The following is a 20,343-nucleotide window of genomic DNA, read 5'->3' on the forward strand; positions in this document are numbered from 1 at the left end:
TGCCATTTTTCTTATTTTTAATTTTTTCTATGGATGTACGGAAACTTTATTATTTATTTTATGTAAAGCACTTTGGTTTCAACACGAGTTGACTTAAACGTGCTATATAAATAAAATTTACTTACTTAATAACACCAACAAATTTCAGCAGAATAAAATTAAAATTACTTAAAAGATTTAGAGGATCATTTGCCACCAATTTAGACTAAGGTGAAACTTGAACCGTTAGATTTGTCTACAAATCTGAGATTCTCAGCATGAGTTCCCAATCAGCCCAGGAAATAAAACACAATTGGATCCTGTTAAGAAGCCATTTCAGCAAATGTCTCCTCACCACCTACCATGAATCAAGGAATTAGTGATGCAATTGTGATGTTGTTTCTAGATGTCTGTAATATTCCTATAAACATCTGTTGTATTTGACACACCAACAATTTCATTTTTTCTTATTCATGGGTTGGCAAATGTTGCATTTTTTTCCTTATTGCCCCCTGAAATGTGTGGCTTGTTGCACAAGTTGAGTGGGCAATTAAAAGTGGCATTTAGGCTAGGCTCTTAGATTTCCTTCTTGAAATGGCGTTTGTGAACTTAATAGGTTTAGCATGTCAATTGAGTCATTTCATGATTACATTTTCTGACAGTAGCTTTTCCTTTCAGATTTGTTCTATTATTTGAATTTAAGTTCACCGAGTGCTGTGCTGGGATTCAAATTCATTGAGCTTCTAGGAATAGTTCAGCAATTTAACCATTGTGCTACCATATCCATAATATTTGCAACATCCACAGTGCCATTTGCTTGTGGAATATTAAAACTCTGAACTTTGCTTTCACTCATTTAGTAGGCTTACAAAGAATAAAATCATTGCCTTCATTATTTTCTATATGTTAACTTTAAATGTCAATTGGAAATAGGAATATATAATTTAACCCAATTCACAAGAGGAGTATAGTTGTCTGCATGCCCCACCTATTTGTATCTTGAGAAGATGGACCCTGGAAGAACATTACACCTCATCCTCCACTTCTGATGAAAATGAGACTGAACAAATACATGAACAATTCGTGGCAAAAAATGTTACGTTTTGTTGAGCTTGATAATATCTAAACTAAAGATCTTTACTTTGATAAAGAAATTCAACAGTATCATTGTATACCTTTGTAAATTTTTGGCCTTTACTCTACCGACAATTTGATTGTCTGGAAGGATAAATTTGAAAATATTTATCCTCAACATCTACCTGATGTGCTTGCCTCCGAAGAACTGGAATTGGAGCTTCAAAATGTCCTGGTAAAATAGATGACCTGTATTTTGTGTAAAGTTTTCTGTAGCACTAGATATATAAGAAAATCTACCCATTTTCTTGAATTGTCAATTATTGTCAAAAACTATCTAAACTCACCAAGTAATATTCCCATGACCATTGCCTGAAATAATGTAACCGCACAGCAGAGCACAAAAAAATAAAAGCAATTCTCTGAAATGCCTATTTATTATTGTAGTGGATGAAGTATATTTAATAACTACAATAAATTAGAAGTGGAGCTTTGTTTTTACATCCTATAGTGTGAATGTAATACCCTGTTTTATCGTTTCCTATTTCAGAGTTAGGAATCACCTGATTCTATCTCGTAAATCTCCTTCAGTAAGGATAATCTACTTTTCAGAATTCCCTGTACTTACAGACCAACAGTTGTTGGATAATAATGCACCATTGATAGGCCTAGCTAAAATGATTTGAGGGATTTAGGTTGTAGAATGAGATTCTATATTCTCATAACTGGTGTCCTATTGGCATATTTCTGTTACATACCAAAATGGGAAATACACCCGGGAAAGCACGAGTGATTAAAGCCAGTTGGAATCATGCTGCAAAGTAAATGTGGAAAAATTAAGAGCACGTGGGCTAGAAACTTGATGACATCAAATGGGTGCACCAGTATTGTAGTGGGTCACCAAGGATCATTGTGTGTGTGGGGGGGGGGGGAGGCTAGTACCCTGCTGCAAACTTCAGTAGTGCAAGTGAATGGGTGTGCATTTTGTAAGAGGGGGTGAGGGTGCCGGTAATGTTTGGGCTTCCTTTGCAGTGCTGTTGTTGGCGAGTCAGAATGATCTCAGCCTGTCCCGCGGCTAGTATGTGTGGAAGAAGTGGGAGGGTTAAATAAAAAGGGACAGTGATAAGATTCACCCAAGGGAAGGATGACAATTAAGGCTTCCATCTGGGATCTCAGAGAGTTGTAAGACTGGGTGGACTGGAAGATCCTCAAGGAATCAGATGGACCAAGAATATGAAGAGTAAGGTGAATCAGATCAATATGTAACTTTGGGACGTGGATCTAGAGGGGAAAATTAAATGCACCCATGGGACTTTGCTTGCAGTTATCCCAAACAAATATATTTTGTGATATCATGTTGCCAAAGGATGATTGCTCCCAGGACAATGTGGTCTACATTTCCTTTTGGGTACTATGTGGGGAATTAATTAACTTCTGTACAATCTACTTCAAAATCACATCAAAGGCTCTAAAGTGGCTCATGCCCAGTGTTGTCCTATCAAAATTCACAGAATGATTCAAAAGCCTCAGAAAAAGAGGGAAAAAATAAATTGCATCATTTTAAGGCATACTTGTGCTGAGAAGCTGTAAATTACACTATCAGAATCACTATCAGCAGCCGTAATGGGTTGAACAGTAGTATAACAGTAGTGATCCGAGATTATTGAACACAGCATTGATTTAAGCCGGAGACCTATTTTCTATGTTAATTTAATAATGGGTCTTTGCAACACCTTGCTCTTTCTTTAATTGCCCAGATGATACTTTCATATTCCCAAGGTATTTTCTTATGCAATCATTTATTTATTCCCTTCCCACTGTCCAGAACATTAAACCTTTTTAAGCGAAACAACAATTTAGTCGTGCGTTTATTGTAATAATTACATTTTCTATTAGTCTTGGTGGCGCAACGGTAGAGATGCTGCTTTACAGCGCGAGACCAGGTTCGTTCCTGACTGTGGGTACTTGTCTGTATGCAGTTTGCACATTATCCCCGTGACCTGCGTTTTTCTCCGGGAGCTCCGATTTCCTCCCACACTCCAAAGACGTACAGATTTGTAGGTTACTTGGCTTGGTATAATGGTAAATTGTCCCTAATGTGTGTAGAATAGTGTAAGTGTGCAGGGATCACTGGTTGGCACAGACTCAGTGGCCGAAGGGCCCAGTTCCGCACTGTATCTATAAACTAAACTAAAGAAACAATAGTCTTCAAGTCCTAGAAGGGACTGAGTTCAGATCTGGAGTTCAATAACTCTTAACTTTTAGAATTTTGCCTCATATCCATTCTGGCTTTGGCCTCCTACACAGTGCAAATGAAGTTCAACAAAGGCTTAAGGAGCAGCACGAAATCCTTAAAATAATCTTTCTGACACCATGTTGATTTTGTCAATATCGGATCATATTCAATACCCGCATATTTTCAGTCGACAATGACCTTGCTCTTCTCATTTAAAACTTCCCTGCATCATTCTTTTGTTTCTCCACTGGTCCCTTTCCAATTAACTATTCTGTCATTTAATTATGCCTGCCTTCGATATTATTACAGACATTTCCTTTTCAAATGTCCACGTCATTTTGCTTACATAATTTCTCTTTACTCAGGCAAATTGAAGACAGAACCAAAAAATTTCATAAACATTTTTAAAAAGCTCTCTTATACTCAATTTTTCCTTCAACAGGCAACCATAACATGTTCAAGTTTCTTTGGGAATGACCAAATATGCATTAAGGTGTAATATATAAAAGCCCCAAGTGACATCTATCACCACACACAGGGCAATTAGTAATGTGCATAGAGAGCAATCTAACAGTCAACTCATTGGATAGCTTAATGGGGCTGTCCCACTGCGGCGACCTAATTGGTGAGTTTAGAAGAGTTTAGGAGTGTGATGTGTCATGTTGAAGACCTCCTTCGTCTATGTTGAAGACTGGCTTCGACAAGCTTCAGGAAAATTGGACACCGAATAGTGGAGAGTGAAGACGACCTCCTTCGACCTCCCTTCGACTCTGTTGAAGACTATCTACGACTACCTTCGATTACCTTCGACTACCCTCGATTACCTATGAATAACATGCCTACCTACCTCGACTAAACCTATGTAAAAAAATATCGATTCTTTCCATGGCGACCTTTTTTTACTCGTGGGCATTTTTCAGCATGTTGATACGCCGCGACCTAGCTGAAGCCTCGAGTACGCAGGGACCACTCACGAGCATGAAGGAGAGTTACAAAGACCTCCTCGGACCTCGTGTCGACCATGCTGCGAGTACGAGTCGAGGGCAAACTCTTCTGAACTCGCGGATTAGGTCGCCGCAGTGGGACAGCCCCTTTAAGATACAATACTTTGCATTATCATTCTTAGTAACAGCAGTAAAGTATTACCAAACTAGATTGTCCAAATACAAGGGTATTTTGTTAAACGTCACATGATGGAACAATTGAGAAGAGGCATGCCAATAAGGACGAAACACAATTATGTAGCACCATTACTTAAAAAAATACAAAACATTCACGTTGTGAAGTGTTGCATGTACAATGATTCAACTGTAATTCATTATGTTGCAAAGTCATTTATATCAGACAACAAAGTGCATATAAAGCCAGTGAAAAGGTAATAAAGTAAGGAATCCTGTACAAGTGTACTAGTCCAAAGGCTGCCATGGCAATGACCAAGATGAGCTGTATTCTTGCTGTATATTTCAGTAGCTTACTAATTTGACAAAATAAAAGCCATCATTAGTTTCACAGAGAATTAAACTATAAGACATGTTTACAATTTATAATGACTTAACGTTAAAAAAAAAAACTCAACGTTTAATGGCAGGTCACAATAAAGACAGAAAATATGCATTAGAATATTTAGTAGTGCTAAGCATGGGCTGGGAGATAACAAAGTGTTGACAGGCATGCAATGTGCAATATTTATAACAATGTTCTACACAAGTTCAAATTCAAGGAACCCCAATTTCCTAACTGAATAGCTCCAGCTGGAATGATCTGGAAATAAGAGGTTAAGGTATAAACAGAAGCAGCAAAAAGACACTAGTACGAAAATAACTTTGCAAGGCAAATCAATATTAACACATTATTAAATGTGTCAGTGCAAATATTAGGAGAAGAGGATGGATCCCTTGAAAACAGATGTAGATGAAATTGTAAGAGAAAGTAATAAAATGGCAGACGAAACTTGAATTGTTAAATTTAGTAATTACTCTACACGAAAACAACAACTGACTGGGCATCCCGACAAGAACTAAAAAATAAAACGGATTCAGCAGATTAACATAAAAACTATTGCCAGCAATGACGAAAATAGAGGCATTAAAGAGTTAGAACATCTATGGGTTAATTAATTTCCACAACCACAAGATAATAGAAACAGGAGGTGTAAGCCATCAAGCCCATTGAGCATATTCTGCCATCCATTAACATCATGGCTGATTTTCATCCATAAACCCATTTACCCTTCATTCCCCTAACGTAACGAAAGATATCCATCTCTTTTTGATTGAACACAACCAATAAGCCTCCACAGATTGCCAGGAGAAACAGTCAGGAAGAATCCAGATTCCCCACCATTATTTATTTTAAATTTCCCTTGAAAATATGTATGTCACTCAGGTATTTAAAGAAACGCTTCCGCTCAAAGTTTAAGTGTTAGATCAATATCTATTAATGTGAAATACCTTAACCAAGGTATCTAAGGTATTTACATACCTTAGCCATCAATACCTGAGTTTTCAAAATAAGGGTAAAGGGACTGAACACCTTAAATTTTCAGTTGATCACAGAGCGTCAGCATGGACAAGTAAAGGTCTGGGTCATGTCAGGTGAGACTGGGAGTAAAGTAATGTTCAGAGGAATTCCTACAGAGCTCATTGGCATGGATTTGAAGTAATAATTTTACAAGACATTGTAACTAAAGCTGTGAATGAAGGCTGTTTTTTTTCCAAAATTCACCACATTTGAGGAAGGCTCCATAAGGTGGGGAAGGTTCCACAAGGTTTGAAAATGGCAAATATATATCCTTTGGTCAAAATGGGAGAGAGGTAGACAGCAGTAAACTACTGGCCAGTCAGTTCATTATCTGGCCGTCTAAACTGCTGTCTAAACATTAGAAAGGAATAGCAGGGAATTTTGAAAAATTCAGAATAATCGGGCAGTCAACATGGCTTTGTGAAAGGGAAATCATGTCTGACCAATTCACTGGAGTTATTCCAACAAATAACATAGGTTTTGAATAACGGGGAACCAGTTCTTGTTTGAAGATTTCTAGATGGCGTTTAATAAGGTGCCACATCAAAATGTATTGTGGACAGGGTCATGGTGTCGAAGATAACATATTGATGTGGATAGAAAGTTCACTGGCTAACAGGAAACAAGAGTTGGCAAAAAGGGGTATTTTCTACTAACAAGATATAAAATAGTGTGCCACAGGGATCGGTGTTGGACCTCAAATTATTACAATTTACACAAGTGACTTGGATAAAATCACCAGATGTATGATTACTAAATTTGCAGATTACACAAATATAGGCATGAAAGGACGTTGGAGGGATATAGATAGGTTAAGTGAACAGCCAATGATCTGGCAAATGGTCATTAGTGAGGTGGTAAAATGTGATATTGTTCAGTTTGGTATCAGAGATGAAAAAACAATCTATTACCTCAGTGATGAGATTGTAGCGTTCTAAGATGTAAAGAGATCAGGGTGGTTTAATGCGTGATTCAAGTTCACAAATGCTACAAGTAATTAGGTGAGCTAATATAATGTTATCCTATATTGATGGGAACTTAAAACAATAGTAGACAGAAGGTTTAAATGATTGTTACATGGAATGGGCAGGTTGGCTTATGAAAGATGGGACAGGCTATGGTCACATCTGCTGGATTTTACACTTGATCGAAGCATGGAAGATGATGAATGATCTTGACAGGATGGGTACAAAGCGGATATTTTCTCTCATGGAAGAATTTAGAACTAGTGCTCACTGTTTAGAAAAAAGGGTTGTTCGTTTAAGTGAGACAGGAGGCAATTATTTTTCTCTTGGGTATGAGCCTCTGGAACAGTCAGAACAGTCTTTGGATACTTTTAATGGCAGAGGTAGATAAATAACTGTTGATGGGATAAAAGGCAACCACAGGTAGAGAAGAATGCATTGCTGAGGATGAAATCAGATCAGTCATGATCTTATGAAATGGCGGAGCAGCCTTAATGGTCAAAAGGCCTACTTTTGATCCTAATTCGTGTTGACATTAATAGTTTTCAAATTAACTGAGTGGCAGGATACAGAGTGGGATTAATGGGTGTGTTGTCTAATCGGAAGAATGAGTAATGTTCCATATATGTTTATGCTGTGACAGATGGCCAAGACATAAAGGTAGATATCGTACGCAATGTGGATGCAAGCAGTAAATAACAGAGCCCCAGCAATTTCCTCCTTTCGCCCCACACTGCGGCCTGGACACATCTCATGATATCCTGGGGATTTATCCAACTTAATGCTTGCTAAGACCTCTGATACCTTCTTTTAATTTAAATCTTTTTATTTGAATTTCACATCAATTTGCATACATACAATGATAACAGACAGTGACAGTCAAGGCATAATTGTGCAACAGTATGTAAGCGGCCCTCAAAGCCCTTACCCTTACCCGCCTTCAACCCACCCGAATCAGGTCGGAACCAAACGGGGACAAACAACACTCACATACGTACACATCCACACAAATACATAGAGATAAACAAAACAAAATGTACTGGGAAGAAAAGAAAAGAAAAAAAAAAGTCACTAATAATAGTAAATAAGTATGTAATTAAATAAATAAGTGTGGGGAGGGGGGGCTAAGGGGCGAGCAGCTGCAGTAACGCAGGACAGTGATGGAAAGCACTCAGTCCTCTTCCGAATCCGGGGACAAGTTAAGAGAGTTAACAAGTTCCAGGAAAGGGTTCCATGTGGCTTGGAATGTCTTGGTAGAGCCTTTGAGATAAAACCTAAGTTTTTCAAGCTTTAAATTGAAGAGCACCTCCTTGATCCAGCGGGCGTGTGTCGGGGGACAGGTGAGCCTCCAGTTAAGCAAGATCAGTCTCCGGGCTAACAAGGTTGTAAAAGCCAGGACCCGCTTCAACGCAACAGAGAGGTTGGTGTTGGGAGGAATACCAAAAATGGCTGACAGTGGGTTTGGAGGAATAGTCTGGCCATAGGCTCTGCTTATCACATCGAAAGCACTCCTCCAAAAGGCTGCAAGCTTAGGGCAAGACCAAAACATATGGCTATGGTTGGCAGGGGATTGATTACATCTGTTGCAGGTGTCCCTAACAGCGGAGTAAATTCTAGATAATCTTGCATTTGTGTAGTGGACTTTGTGAAGGACTTTGCATTGGATTAGGCCATGACAGGCACATATGGAGGAAGAATGGATCAAATCCAAGGCAGAGTCCCATTGCTGGTCTGTTAATGGGGCGACAGTGTGTCGTTTGTTTGTACTGAGGCTTTTAATGAGGACGAGTTTAACAGACTGACCCCGACCCTAACAAACTATACCGAGGCCAAACCTTTCTTCCAGTTGGGGCCTCATAGCTAGGTACCTGGCACTCGACCCTGTCAAAAGCTTTTTTCGGCGTCGAGAGAGACCACTATCTTCGGGGTCTCACTACTCGGTGAATGGAAAATGACAAAAAAAGGAGAGCCTGGGAGGTATTGTGGGACGAGAGCTGTTGGCCTGGTATGAAAATGCCCCTGTTTGATCTGATACTACTGATAATAGAGGGCATGCCACTCGTTGAAGATGCGGGGAGCGTACTTGGACTTTAGAGAGGATTTTTTGAGGTCCAGATTCAGGGCCTTGTAAACCGAAATTGGTCTATAGCTCCACTACAAAGCGAAAGGGACATCTTTGGGCCTTTTAAGAATTAGGGAGAAAGGGGGAGCCCAGAGACATAGGACAGGGCGGTAGGGAGACGATGTAAAACTCGCCTTTTCATTGTACCATCTCTCAGGACTGGTGCGAGGAGAGCAGAGAAAGCTTTGTAATATTTTACAGTGAAGCCGTCAGGGCCGGGCGACTTTCCGCTTTGCAGCGATGTGATGGCTGCTTGGACCTCAGTGACAGTTATGGGACCACCCAAGTCTCTCGTGGCTTCATCGTCAATTCGGGGAAACGTCACACTACTGAGCATGTCATCTGCAGTGGGAGGACAATCGGAAGCGTATAGTTCAGCGTAGAATTTAGCAAATGCTTCATTAATTCTAAGAGGATCAGTATGAATCTCCCCTAAGCTGGATCTAATGGCTGGAATTAGCCGTGAAGTTGCCTCGGTTATGGCCTGATGGGCCAGGAGCTTCCCAGCTTTATCCCCAGATTCAAAAAATTGTTGCCTAGATTTAAGCAGTCGGAGCTTGGCTTTATTAGTAGACGTGAGGTCAAAGTCTGTTTGTTACCTAAGGCGTTCTTTATAAAGATTAGGGTCTGGGTCAGATGCATAGTTGTAGTCAATGTCCTTTATTTTTTGTAACAGGTCTGCCGTTTGGGACGTCTCAGCTCTTTTCAGGTTGGAAACAAAAGAGATAAGTTGGCCCCTAATATAGGCTTTTGAAGCTTCCCAGAGTATACCTCTTTCTATGTCTGGCGAGTCATTCAGCTCAAAATATAAGGTAATTTGGGAGTGCAAGAATTGCTTCTGCTAGTAATGAGGAGTTGAACCTCCACTGTTTAAAGGGGTTAGTTCGTTTACGAAAGTGGAGATCGAGGGAGGTCGCAGTGTGATCTGATATTACGATACTATGATACTCGCTGGATTTGATTTTGGAGAGCAGTCTAAGAGGAAGAAGTCTATAGGTACGGTGCATGTGGGAAAAAAATGAAAATAATTTAGTCGTGGGGAATGTAAATCTCCATGGGTCTGTGAGCCTAAGTTGTTTGGTAAAAGCATGCAGAGTCCTACCTGATTTAGTTAAAGTAGAGGCTTTGTTCGAAGATCTGTCCAGTATAGGGTCTTGGACCAGATTAAAATCTCCACCCACAATGACGTGGTGATTTTCAATGTTTGGGAGAGATGTAAAAAATTTGGATACAAATGAGCTGTCATCCCAGTTGGGACCGTAAATACTGGCCAATGTGTCTTGCAGTTTGCGAGAAACCATGACAAAGCGGCCAGCAGGGTCCTCCACGGTTTTCTGTAGTTCGAACATAACATTTTTACGAATCAGGATAGCAGTACCCCTAGCCCTATCATTAAATTTCGAATGAAATAAGTGGCTAATCCAGCCTCTCTTAAGCCGTGTTACCTCTCTGTTGTGAAGGTGGGTCTCTTGAATAAAAGATATATCGCCTTTGAGCTGTTGCAAGTGGGCCAAGATCCTGTCAGTCTTAGTAGGAGCCCCCCCACCCCCCCCCACGTTCCACGAGTTGCCTAATCTAAGAGTGTCGTTGTGTTGGCCATTACTTAGACGTGAGGTCAAAGTGTTTGAACAGAGCGTTGTAGTATGCAATTAGAGACTGGGTCAGATGCATAGTTGTAGTCAATGCATCAATAACAGGTCTGCCGAGGACGTCTCGGCTGTTCAGGTTGGAAACAAAAGAGGGGGGGGGGGGGGGGGGGGGGAAGCTTCCCGAAAAAAAAAACTCTTTCTACGTACACACACACACAAACAAAGCAGGCAGGACACATATCACTTAGCCATCTTTCAAACCTGAGTCCCCGGACCTGAGATCCCCAATGTCCAAACTGAACCTTGAGTGCCCATTGCACCAAGGTACGTTGTCCTCACATCCGCATGGAGTTATCCGATCTTAACTCCCAATATTTCCACCTCCCAACTCGCAAAATGTCATTTTAAAGAACATCTGTTATCTAAAAGGGAAGTCTACTTCGGATCCAGGTACGATCACAATACCATTAGTTTCATTTGAACTGGACCTAGGGTTGTAAATCTCCATTGGTCTGAAAGGCTAAGTTTTGATGAGCTTGCAGATGATTTAAAAGGAGTGAACTGGGACATTTTGTTTTATGGGAAAGATGTAGAAGAGAAATGGAGGACATTTAAAGGGGACATTTTAAGAGTACAGAATCTTTATGTTCCTGTTCGTTTGAAAGGAAACAGTAAAAATTGGAAAGACCCTGGTTTTCAAGGGAAATTGGACATCTTGTTCGGAAAAAGAGGGAGATCTACAATAATTATAGGCAGCATGAAGTAAATGAGGTGCTTGAGGAGTATAAGGAATGTAAAAAGAATCTTAAGAAATAAATTAGAAAATCTAAAAGAAGATATGAGGTTGCTTTGGAAAGTAAGGTGAAAGTAAATCCAAAGGGGTTATACAGCTATATTAATAGCAAAAGGATAACGAGGGATAAAAGCTGGTCCATGGGCCAGATCCTGTCAGTCTTAGCTATCTGCACCCCCCTCACGATGGGGGAGATATTGAAGAGTGTTGTTTTGTGTTCATACTTAGCTCACCAAGGAGAAGGATATTGAATTATGTGAGGTAAGGGAAACAAGTAGAGTAGCTATGGATACTATGAGTTTCAAAGTAAAAGAAGTACTGACACTTTTGAAAAATATAAAAGTGGATAAGTCTCCAGGTCCTGACAGGATATTCCCTAGGACATTGAGGGAAGTTAGTGTAGAAATAGCCGGGGCTATGACAGAAATATTTCAAATGTCATTAGAAACGGGAATAGTCCCCGAGGATTGGCGTACTGCGCATGTTGTTCCATTGTTTAAAAAGGGTTCTAAGAGTAAACCTAGCAATTATAGACCTGTTAGTTTGACTTCAGTGGTCAAATTAATGGAAAAGATACTTAGAGATAATATATATAAGCATCTGGATAAACAGGGTCTGATTAGGAACAGTCAACATGGATTTGTGCCTGGAAGGTCATGTTTGACTAATCTTGAATTTTTTGAAGAGTTTACTAGGGAAATTGATGAGGGTAAAGCAGTGGATGTTGTCTATATGGACTTACTAAAGGCCTTTGACAAGGTTCCTCATGGAAGGTTGGTTAAGAAGGTTAAACTGTTGGGTATAAATGCAGGAATAGCAAGATGGATTCAACAGTGGCTGAATGGGAGAAGCCAGAGGATAATGGTGGATGGCTGTTTGTCGGGTTGGAGGCAGGTGACTAGTGGGGTGCCTCAGGGATCTGTGTTGGGTCCTTTGTTGTTTGTCATGTACATCAATGATCTGGATGAAGGGGTGGTAAATTGGATTAGTAAGTATGCAGATGATACCAAGATAGGGGGTATTGTGGATAATGAAGAGGATTTCCAAAGTCTACAGGCCATTTGGAAAAATGGGCTGAAAGATGGCAGATGGAGTTTAATGCTGATAAATGTGAGATGTTACACCTTGGCAGGACAAATCAAAATAGGACGTACATGGTAAATGGTAGGGAATTGAAGAATACAGTTGAACAGAGGGATCTGGGAATAACCGTGCATAGTTCCTTGAAGGTGGAATCTCATATAGATAGGGTGGTAAAGAAAGCTTTTGATATGCTAGCCGTTATAAATCAGAGCATTGAGTATAGAAGCTGGGATGTAATGTTAAAATTGTACAGGGCATTGGTGAGACCAAATCTGGAGTATGGTGTACAATTTTGGTTGCCCAATTATAGGAAGGATGTCAACAGAATAGAGAGAGTACAGAGGAGATTTACTAGAATGTTGCCTGGGTTTCAACAACTCAGTTACAGAGATAGGTTGAATAAGTTAGGTCTTTATTCTCTGGAGCGCAGAAGGTTAAGGGGGGGGACTTGATAGAGGTCTTTAAAATGATGAGAGGGATAGACAGAGTTGATGTGGACAAGCTTTTCCCTTCGAGAATAGGGAAGATTCAAACAAGAGGACATGACTTCAGAATTAAGGGACAGAAGTTTAGGGGTAACATGAGGGGGAACTTCTTTACTCAGAGAGTGGTAGCGGTGTGGAATGAGCTTCCAGTGGAAGTGGTGGCGGCAGGTTCGTTGGTATCATTTAAAAATAAATTGGATAGGCATATGGATGAGAAGGGAATGGAGGGTTATGGTATGAGTGCAGGTAGGTGGGACTAAGGGAAAAAAGTTGTTCGGCATGGACTTGTAGGGCCGAGATGGCCTGTTTCCGTGCTGTAATTGTTATATGGTTATATGGAGTGAAATAAATATAGTAATAATAATAATAACAATGATAATAATAATGTGAAAAATAGAAAATAGAGATAAAGTAAAATAAACATAACTAAATAAATACAAAGTTAAAATTATAGCCATAGTAGTTGCACTACCAATGACATTGCTAACTCTAATGGTAATGATAGTAGTGATGATAGTAATAACAAGACAAAGCAAATTAATAAAATGGTGATACTAAATAAGCAAGCCAACTATGAGTGAAACAAGAATAGCTTCCTTTGGTATTACATAGTATATCTTAAAGTCGACAAGGTATAAAGAAAAAGTAGCTTTAGAGAAATTAGCAAGTTGCAAACTGGGCTCGTGGATTAAAGCACAGGGCAGAAGAACATCAATTAAGTATGGTTAAACAAAAATGCTATAGGAGCAGATTGGTGTAACACAGCCTTGGCTGTAATGAGTTCTTATCAGCCCCAGACAGTCCGCTAGGAAGACTAGTGTAAACAAACCAGCCGAATGCTGGCAACGTTAGCAGCCAGCTGCTAAAAACAAGAAGGCAGAGACCAGACCACGAACCATAGTGGGTCCCTTAAGCCTAATGTTATAGCATGTGCAGGGGGAGAACCTTTCAAGTATGATTAATCTTAATGTGCTCTTCAATTTTACTGTCCCAAATGAAACCTCCAACTATAATATCTTTCTCCTGGGTGAATACAGATGAAAAGTATACATTTGAAACTTCCTCTGGTTCCAATAACAGATATAATATCTAAAATGACCTATGGCTTTATTTAAACCTATCTGCCAGTGATATTTTGTGCCCCCCCCTTTGTCCTCTTAATTTTCCAAGTACCACTCTACCCTCAACACACTCTATACTTCTTAAGGGTTTCTCCCCTTTCAGTGCTCTATAGTTACCACATGCTTTTGTGGGGCTGCATTCTTTACAATTGCACATCAATATCTAAGCTGGCAAATTTTAAAAGTTGAAGGTAGACACAAATTGCTGGAGTAACTCAGCAGGACAGGCAGTATCTCTGGAGAGAAAGAATGGGTGACGTTTCAGGCGTGAAGAAGGGTCACGACCCGAAACGTCACCCATTCCTTCTCGCCAGGGATGCTGCCTGTCCCGCTGAGTTACTCCAGCATTTTGTGTCTACCTTCGATTCAAACCAGCATCTGCAGTTCTTTCCTACAAATTTTAAAAGTCCCTGTTTTAGAAGAGTTGCAAAAGTTTTTGTAGAGGTTTTGATATCCTTCTTCAAAATATATCCCGTAAGTACAGTATCAGGAACAAGTGTAAGTCCAGTGTAAAACTCACGGTGTACTTTGCTAACAAGTTGTTGGAATTGAAAAATAATAAAAATACCTTCTCTTAACAGACGTTGAATGTGAATTAATGAGAATCCCCATCGTTAATACAAGGATGGTTGCAACAATATCGCAAGGGTCAGGATTGAGTCTTCTGGCATACCTGATTAATGAAACAAAAATATTACTGAAATAATATTTGAGATCAGGGAAGAGGAAAATGAATGAATGAATGAATACGTTTATTGTCATTGCACAATACTGTGCAACAACATTCCATTGCATCTCCTCAAATAATAACAATCTGCAAAATTCACTGCAATACTGAATCATCAACTGATGAATTAGATTTTCTTTCCCATCTTATCTGTGCTGTTTTTCTTGCAGTCACCCAAATTGCTGGAAAAACAGCACTTACCTGAGATTTTTCAACCAGTAAATAAATGATGGTGCACTAAATAGCATCATCCAGTTCAGTAGATGCAGGATTGTAATATAAATCTTTAGAGTGTCCACTGCATCATCAACATCTGAAAGTGAGAGCCAATTTGGACACTCTAGGTTCAGCCGATCTGATTCTTCTGGGGAATCGCTAGCCGTTCCAGATGTGTCTTCCTCTTCCTCTTCCCCTTCTCCTTCCTCTTCCTTTACACTGGGAGACGTTGGAATCTTTTCCACAGTTTCCACTCGTGGTGCCTGCAAACCAGAAAATCTGTTTGTTACCAAAATGTTTATAACAAGGTAAGAAATATTACTCAAGGAAATCTTTTAAAAACGTTGAACACAAACGAGAGAACCATTGAACAGCTGTTGATAAAGGCTTGCCTGAATTTCAGTAAAAATGAACTTATTCCTTAACTGCAAAATTTGGAATATTTTGCTCCAATACAGAAATGCAAAGTTGGTTCATTTAAGTTAACAAGGTGATAAAATTAATGCATACTCTCTGATAATGCATTAACTGGAAAAAATCTGCATGTTTTGCATATTTCCCATTCTTACTAAATTGTTGTGCGGGGCGGTAAGGTGGCACTGTGGTAGAGCTGCGGCCTTAGAGCAATAGAGACCCGAGGTCGATCCTGACAGTGCTGTCTGTATGGAGTTTTACGTTCTCCCTGTGACCGCATGGGCTTTCCTCGGGTGCTCTGGTTTCTTCTCATATTCCAAAGATGTACAAGTTTCTAGGTAAATTTGGCTTTGGTAGAATTGTAAATGGTTATGTAAGTATGTAAGATAGAGCTAGAGCATGGGGATCGTTGGTCGACCTGGACATGATAGGCCGAAGGGCCTCCGAAGTTTTCCACGTTGTAAGGGCGGCCCGCAGAGGTGACAGCGGAACCTCCGGTCGGTCCTAAAATAAAAGTAAGTTCACGGAACTAAAGTAAACTTTGGAATTGATACATTTAGTGTTCCCCGCTGAGTTTAAAAAGGTCCTTTTCTCTAGTGACAGAATGCTTTTAACTGATTCGCTCCCCTTATGTTTCAACCTATAAATTGTGTCGTGACCCCTGTCCCCTCTCCAGCTCCCCGCCCATTGCACCGGCGCGGGGGTTTTGCAAAACGGAGCTAGTGCCAGTCAGACTCCGGGAAACAGGCCCATGCAAGCAAGTGATCCCAGTGGACCCACGCCAGATGTCAAGAGAAAAGAGAACACGCTGGGTTTGTGGGACGTCTCCGGCCACCCCCCTGGACAGGAGCTGAGAGACGTCACCAGAAGTCCCCGATGGGCCGCTTAGTGGCAGTTCGCCCACATAGCTGCGTCCCCATCGATAGAACAGGCCCACTGCAAGCACGGAATCCCAGAGACTCACTTGCTAGCCCAGCCCCGCTCCAACTCCAGAGAATATGAAAGGGGGCGCATAGTACTGCCACTTGTGTAGCGGCCCAAAGCGGATTCCTCTGGAGTTGGAGAAAGGGAGGACAAGGCTTTTCAGCGTGGGCAATCAAAAATGCCCACACACAGTTACCTCTCCTACACTTGTCTCCCGCACTAAGATTATCTATGATAGCCTAACCCTCCCTTCTCTCCTTTTGCAAGAAAAAACTACATTTCGCGATCGAGTAACTGCCGGGATCTAGGCGCAAACTCGTGACCTTGCGGATATGAGCCGAGCACTCTACCACTGAGCCAGCCGTTAAAATCTACGCTAAAAATCTTCCATTCCGAAAGCCGAAAAATTCTGAATTACGAAAAGTGTCTGGTCCCAAGGCTTTCGGATAAAAGGTTGTGCACCTGTATATACTATTTTGGGTTTTTTTAGCATGTGTGTATATATATTATACACATGCTCAAAAAAACCCAAAATAGTGCAATAATAATAAATAATAATAATAATGTGTACTGATTTAAAACTATAAATCTGTTATGTAAATTAATACGCAGGGCACCTCTGATGAGTGGAAAGCTCTGCCTGTGTCTCTACACTGATCAACTAAAGTATCATCAACTGGAGGAGCTTAATCTCCAACCTCTAGACTGTGAACGGTGATGGATGTGACAATCCACCTGTGAGGTAGAGTGTTTGTGGACAGAACACTTCAGAAGGCAGTAACTGTGCGGCTTAACACATCTCAGGCAGAGAGCACTGGGTGACAGTGAGATTGAAAATAAAGACAACACAGGCCCAGCAGTTCTTTTTAATAATTATGTGAAAGGAAGGTTCCTCTTTGTAATGCATTCAGACCCCAGTTCAACGGACTACTGGTGGCTTTGCTTAACAGGCAGAAAGGAGAGTCAGAAGGGTAGTAGGTACAGAGACTTATATGGTTACTGAAGCAGAAAGGTATTTCCACAGCTGCAGATGCAACTTGAGGATAGTAGTACATTGCTGTGTTGAAGATACCACTAAAGGGCCTGTCCCACGTTCCCGAGTTATTCACAAATTCTCCCGAGTTTTCCCCTTGATTCAAACTCGCAGAATGTTCGTAACGGGTCTGTAGATATATTGTAGCGGCTCATTATGCCAGCCGTAAGTACTCGGGGCATCAGGTAAGTCGGGACGTTTTTTCCAGCCTGATAAAAAATGTCTATGAGTAAAAAAAAGTCGGGAGGATGCCCCGAGTACCTATGGCTAGCATAACGAGCCGCTACGATATATCTACGGACTCCTACGGACCCATTACGAACATTCTGCATATGCTGAATGTGGTGGTTGATGGGGCCACTGTGGGACCAATAGATACTTCCACAAGTGGTGTCGCTGGTGCTTGATGGGTGAGTAGCTTGTGACGAGTAGTTTGATAAATGGGTGAGTAGTTTGAGAGATGCTGGACTCTTATTGCCAGTTACTCTGGGGATTCAGTGTGCATCCGATGGATAGACTCGAGGTTTTCAGATGTTGAAAGGAAGGACAGGACTAATTTCACAGCATTCTGTAAACCCACAGAGTGGATCACCCATCTATCAAAGGATTTAGAAGGGTCTGAAGAAGGGTTTCGGCCCGAAACGTTGCCTATTTCCTTCGCTCCATAGATGCTGCTGCACCCGCTGAGTTTCTCCAGCTTTTTTGTGTACTATCAAAGGAATTACTTGACTTTCATTGAAAGTGAGGTTTGCAGAAGGATGTTCCACAAGTGTCGGGTGATCCCCTCCCAAGAGGTGAAAGCACATCAACGTCGTTAACTAGTCTCCAGTGCCCATTACATGCAACAATAACCAACTCTTTTTTTCATTGTAAAGGCCAAAAGCAATAACTAATCAATTTGATTTCATGGAAAAATCTGTATGTTAATAATCACAAATGAAGAAAAAATAAATCCGTCAAAATTGCCATTTTCTGAGGAGAAAAGCAGAATTAAACGAAAGCAGCAACATGTGCCTTAAATGGTAAACGTGGCATCTTCCATAGATGAAATTCCTACATATATTCCAGTTCTCTGAACTTACAAAAGCATGATCCAATCAACAGTCCAAAGCAACGTCATTCCAACATAAAGGTGAAAAGGAATTATAAAGTCTTGACAAAATCCATCATTTTCTAACATTTAATACTGTGTAAATATGAATTTTAATTGCAGCATTCCTTCCCCATTAGTCCTAATTGTTTGTAGGCAGAATATGACCATCCTATGGTGGCAATGGGATAGCTCTTGTCAATTTCACACAATTTCAAAATTCTTACATAAAGCTTGCTTGTCTGCTGAACATGTTCTTTCTATTGATAACATGCATTAGTAAACTAGAATTCTACAAAAAAGGCATCAATTTATTGCACCTGATTGCAGACTTTAACATGCTGGGTCAATGAATGTTTCATTAAAATTACTGTAACTTTACACAGTATAAATATTATGCAACACCTCGTCAATAGTACAGTGAGAGGAGCAAGTGACCAGATATTCTGTTTAGTCCAAGGAGAAGTGGAACCATCCCACAATAAAGCAGTGTCTACATGCTACTCATTAGAACAAGTACTAAAAGCAAATCAGCCATACCAAATTAAGAATGCCTTTCATCGCTTGTACTGAGGCTTGAAGGCTTATGACCTAGGGAGAAAAAAAACAAGCATTAACTAAATATTTTCTTAAAGCTGTTCTTATTATCTACAAATGTTTGATACAATCCTTTCAGTCAGAATACCTACACAAAAATGTTTCAGCTGTTTCAATTTACATTAATGACAATGGTTGAAACTGCTATTTAAATATAGTATTTCAGATTATATTTACCAAATTAATTATTTTTGGAATGCAATGACCATAATATTCATACTGATTTCCGTATCAGTGCTGGCCCAAGAGTAATAAACAAACGTGGGTTATCACATTTACAAGTACCTGCATTAGCGCTTGAAGAGTCACAACCTGCAGGGCAATGGACTAAATGTTTAAGAAGGAACTGCAGATGCTGGAAAATCGAAGGTAGACAAAAATACTGGAGAAACTCAACGGGTGAGGCAGCATCTATGGAGCGAAGGAAATAGGCAATATTTTGGGTCAAAACCCTTCTTCAGACTGATGTGAGAGTGGGGGGGAGGGTGGGGGGGTTGGGGGAGGAAGAGGTGGAGCCAGAGGGCTGAGGGAGAGCTGAGAAGGGGAGGAGAAAGTAAGGACAACCTGAAATTAGAGAAGTCAATGTTCATACCACTGGGGTGCAAACCGCCCAAGCGATGGACTAAAGCAGTTCCTTAAAGCAGTAGAGATCAGATAACTTAGAACGGGACCCCTGGATATCAAGAAATTTAAAAAGTCTACGTGAAGTAAGACAGCATCAAAAGAAAGAGGGGAAAGTATAGAGCTGTAAGAAGAACATTTAAGCATTATAACATTAAAAATAGCAAAACAAGGGAAATCAAGTTTGAAGACAGAACCTGAAAGAACCAAAATGAGCAAAACAAGACAAAGGGTAAATAATTTCAAATAAAACATCATAGGAAAATGTTTTAAATATATTTAAATATATTTAGTATATTTTTTAAATATACTAAAAAGGCATGAAATGAAACTAATGATACCTCCAGTTTAAATGCTTGAGACATTTTTGGACAAAGACTGACACGGCAATAATTCTGGATCTAAACAAAATGTACACAACATAAAAAGTATGCAATAAAAAAGATTAATTTATATTTATTTTTCAGGAAATTCATGATGAACATAAGAAGAAATGAAACTATAGATTACACAGTCCCTCATGCTTGCTCCATGAGTTCGTAAGGTCATGGCTGACATGCTCTTTGATTTTAATTCTATTTCCCTATAACTCTGATGAACTCGCTGGAGAAACTCAGCGAGTGAAGCAGCATCTATGGAGCAAAGGAAATAGGCAACGTCATACCAATCTATTGGTATGAGCATTTAAATTTAAATATACTTTATATCCCAGAGGATTGTAAAAGCTAAAATATTATTATTATTGAAAATATTT

The 20,343-nt window shown here is 40.1% G+C and overlaps 1 protein-coding gene across 2 annotated transcripts in view; it reads right to left on the bottom strand.

Moving 5' to 3' along the window:
- The window catches only part of pgap1 (post-GPI attachment to proteins inositol deacylase 1), a 154,362-nt gene that overhangs the window by 21,135 nt on the left and 112,884 nt on the right, over positions 1 to 20,343 (bottom strand). The window contains exons 25-28 of one of the 2 annotated variants that reach the window (XM_055637795.1): positions 18,912 to 18,962; positions 14,896 to 15,173; positions 14,536 to 14,640; positions 4,608 to 4,763 (exon numbers count right to left, since the gene is read on the bottom strand). In XM_055637795.1, coding sequence (XP_055493770.1) covers positions 4,625 to 4,763; positions 14,536 to 14,640; positions 14,896 to 15,173; positions 18,912 to 18,962 — 573 coding nt within the window. In that variant the 3' untranslated portion in view covers positions 4,608 to 4,624. Of the gene's footprint in view, positions 1 to 4,607; positions 4,764 to 14,535; positions 14,641 to 14,895; positions 15,174 to 18,911; positions 18,963 to 20,343 lie in introns of those variants that run through there. The other variant, XM_055637794.1, reaches the window with a different exon arrangement.

The sequence above is a fragment of the Leucoraja erinacea genome, chromosome 7 (genome assembly GCF_028641065.1).
Source record: "Leucoraja erinacea ecotype New England chromosome 7, Leri_hhj_1, whole genome shotgun sequence".
NCBI lineage: Eukaryota > Metazoa > Chordata > Chondrichthyes > Rajiformes > Rajidae > Leucoraja > Leucoraja erinaceus.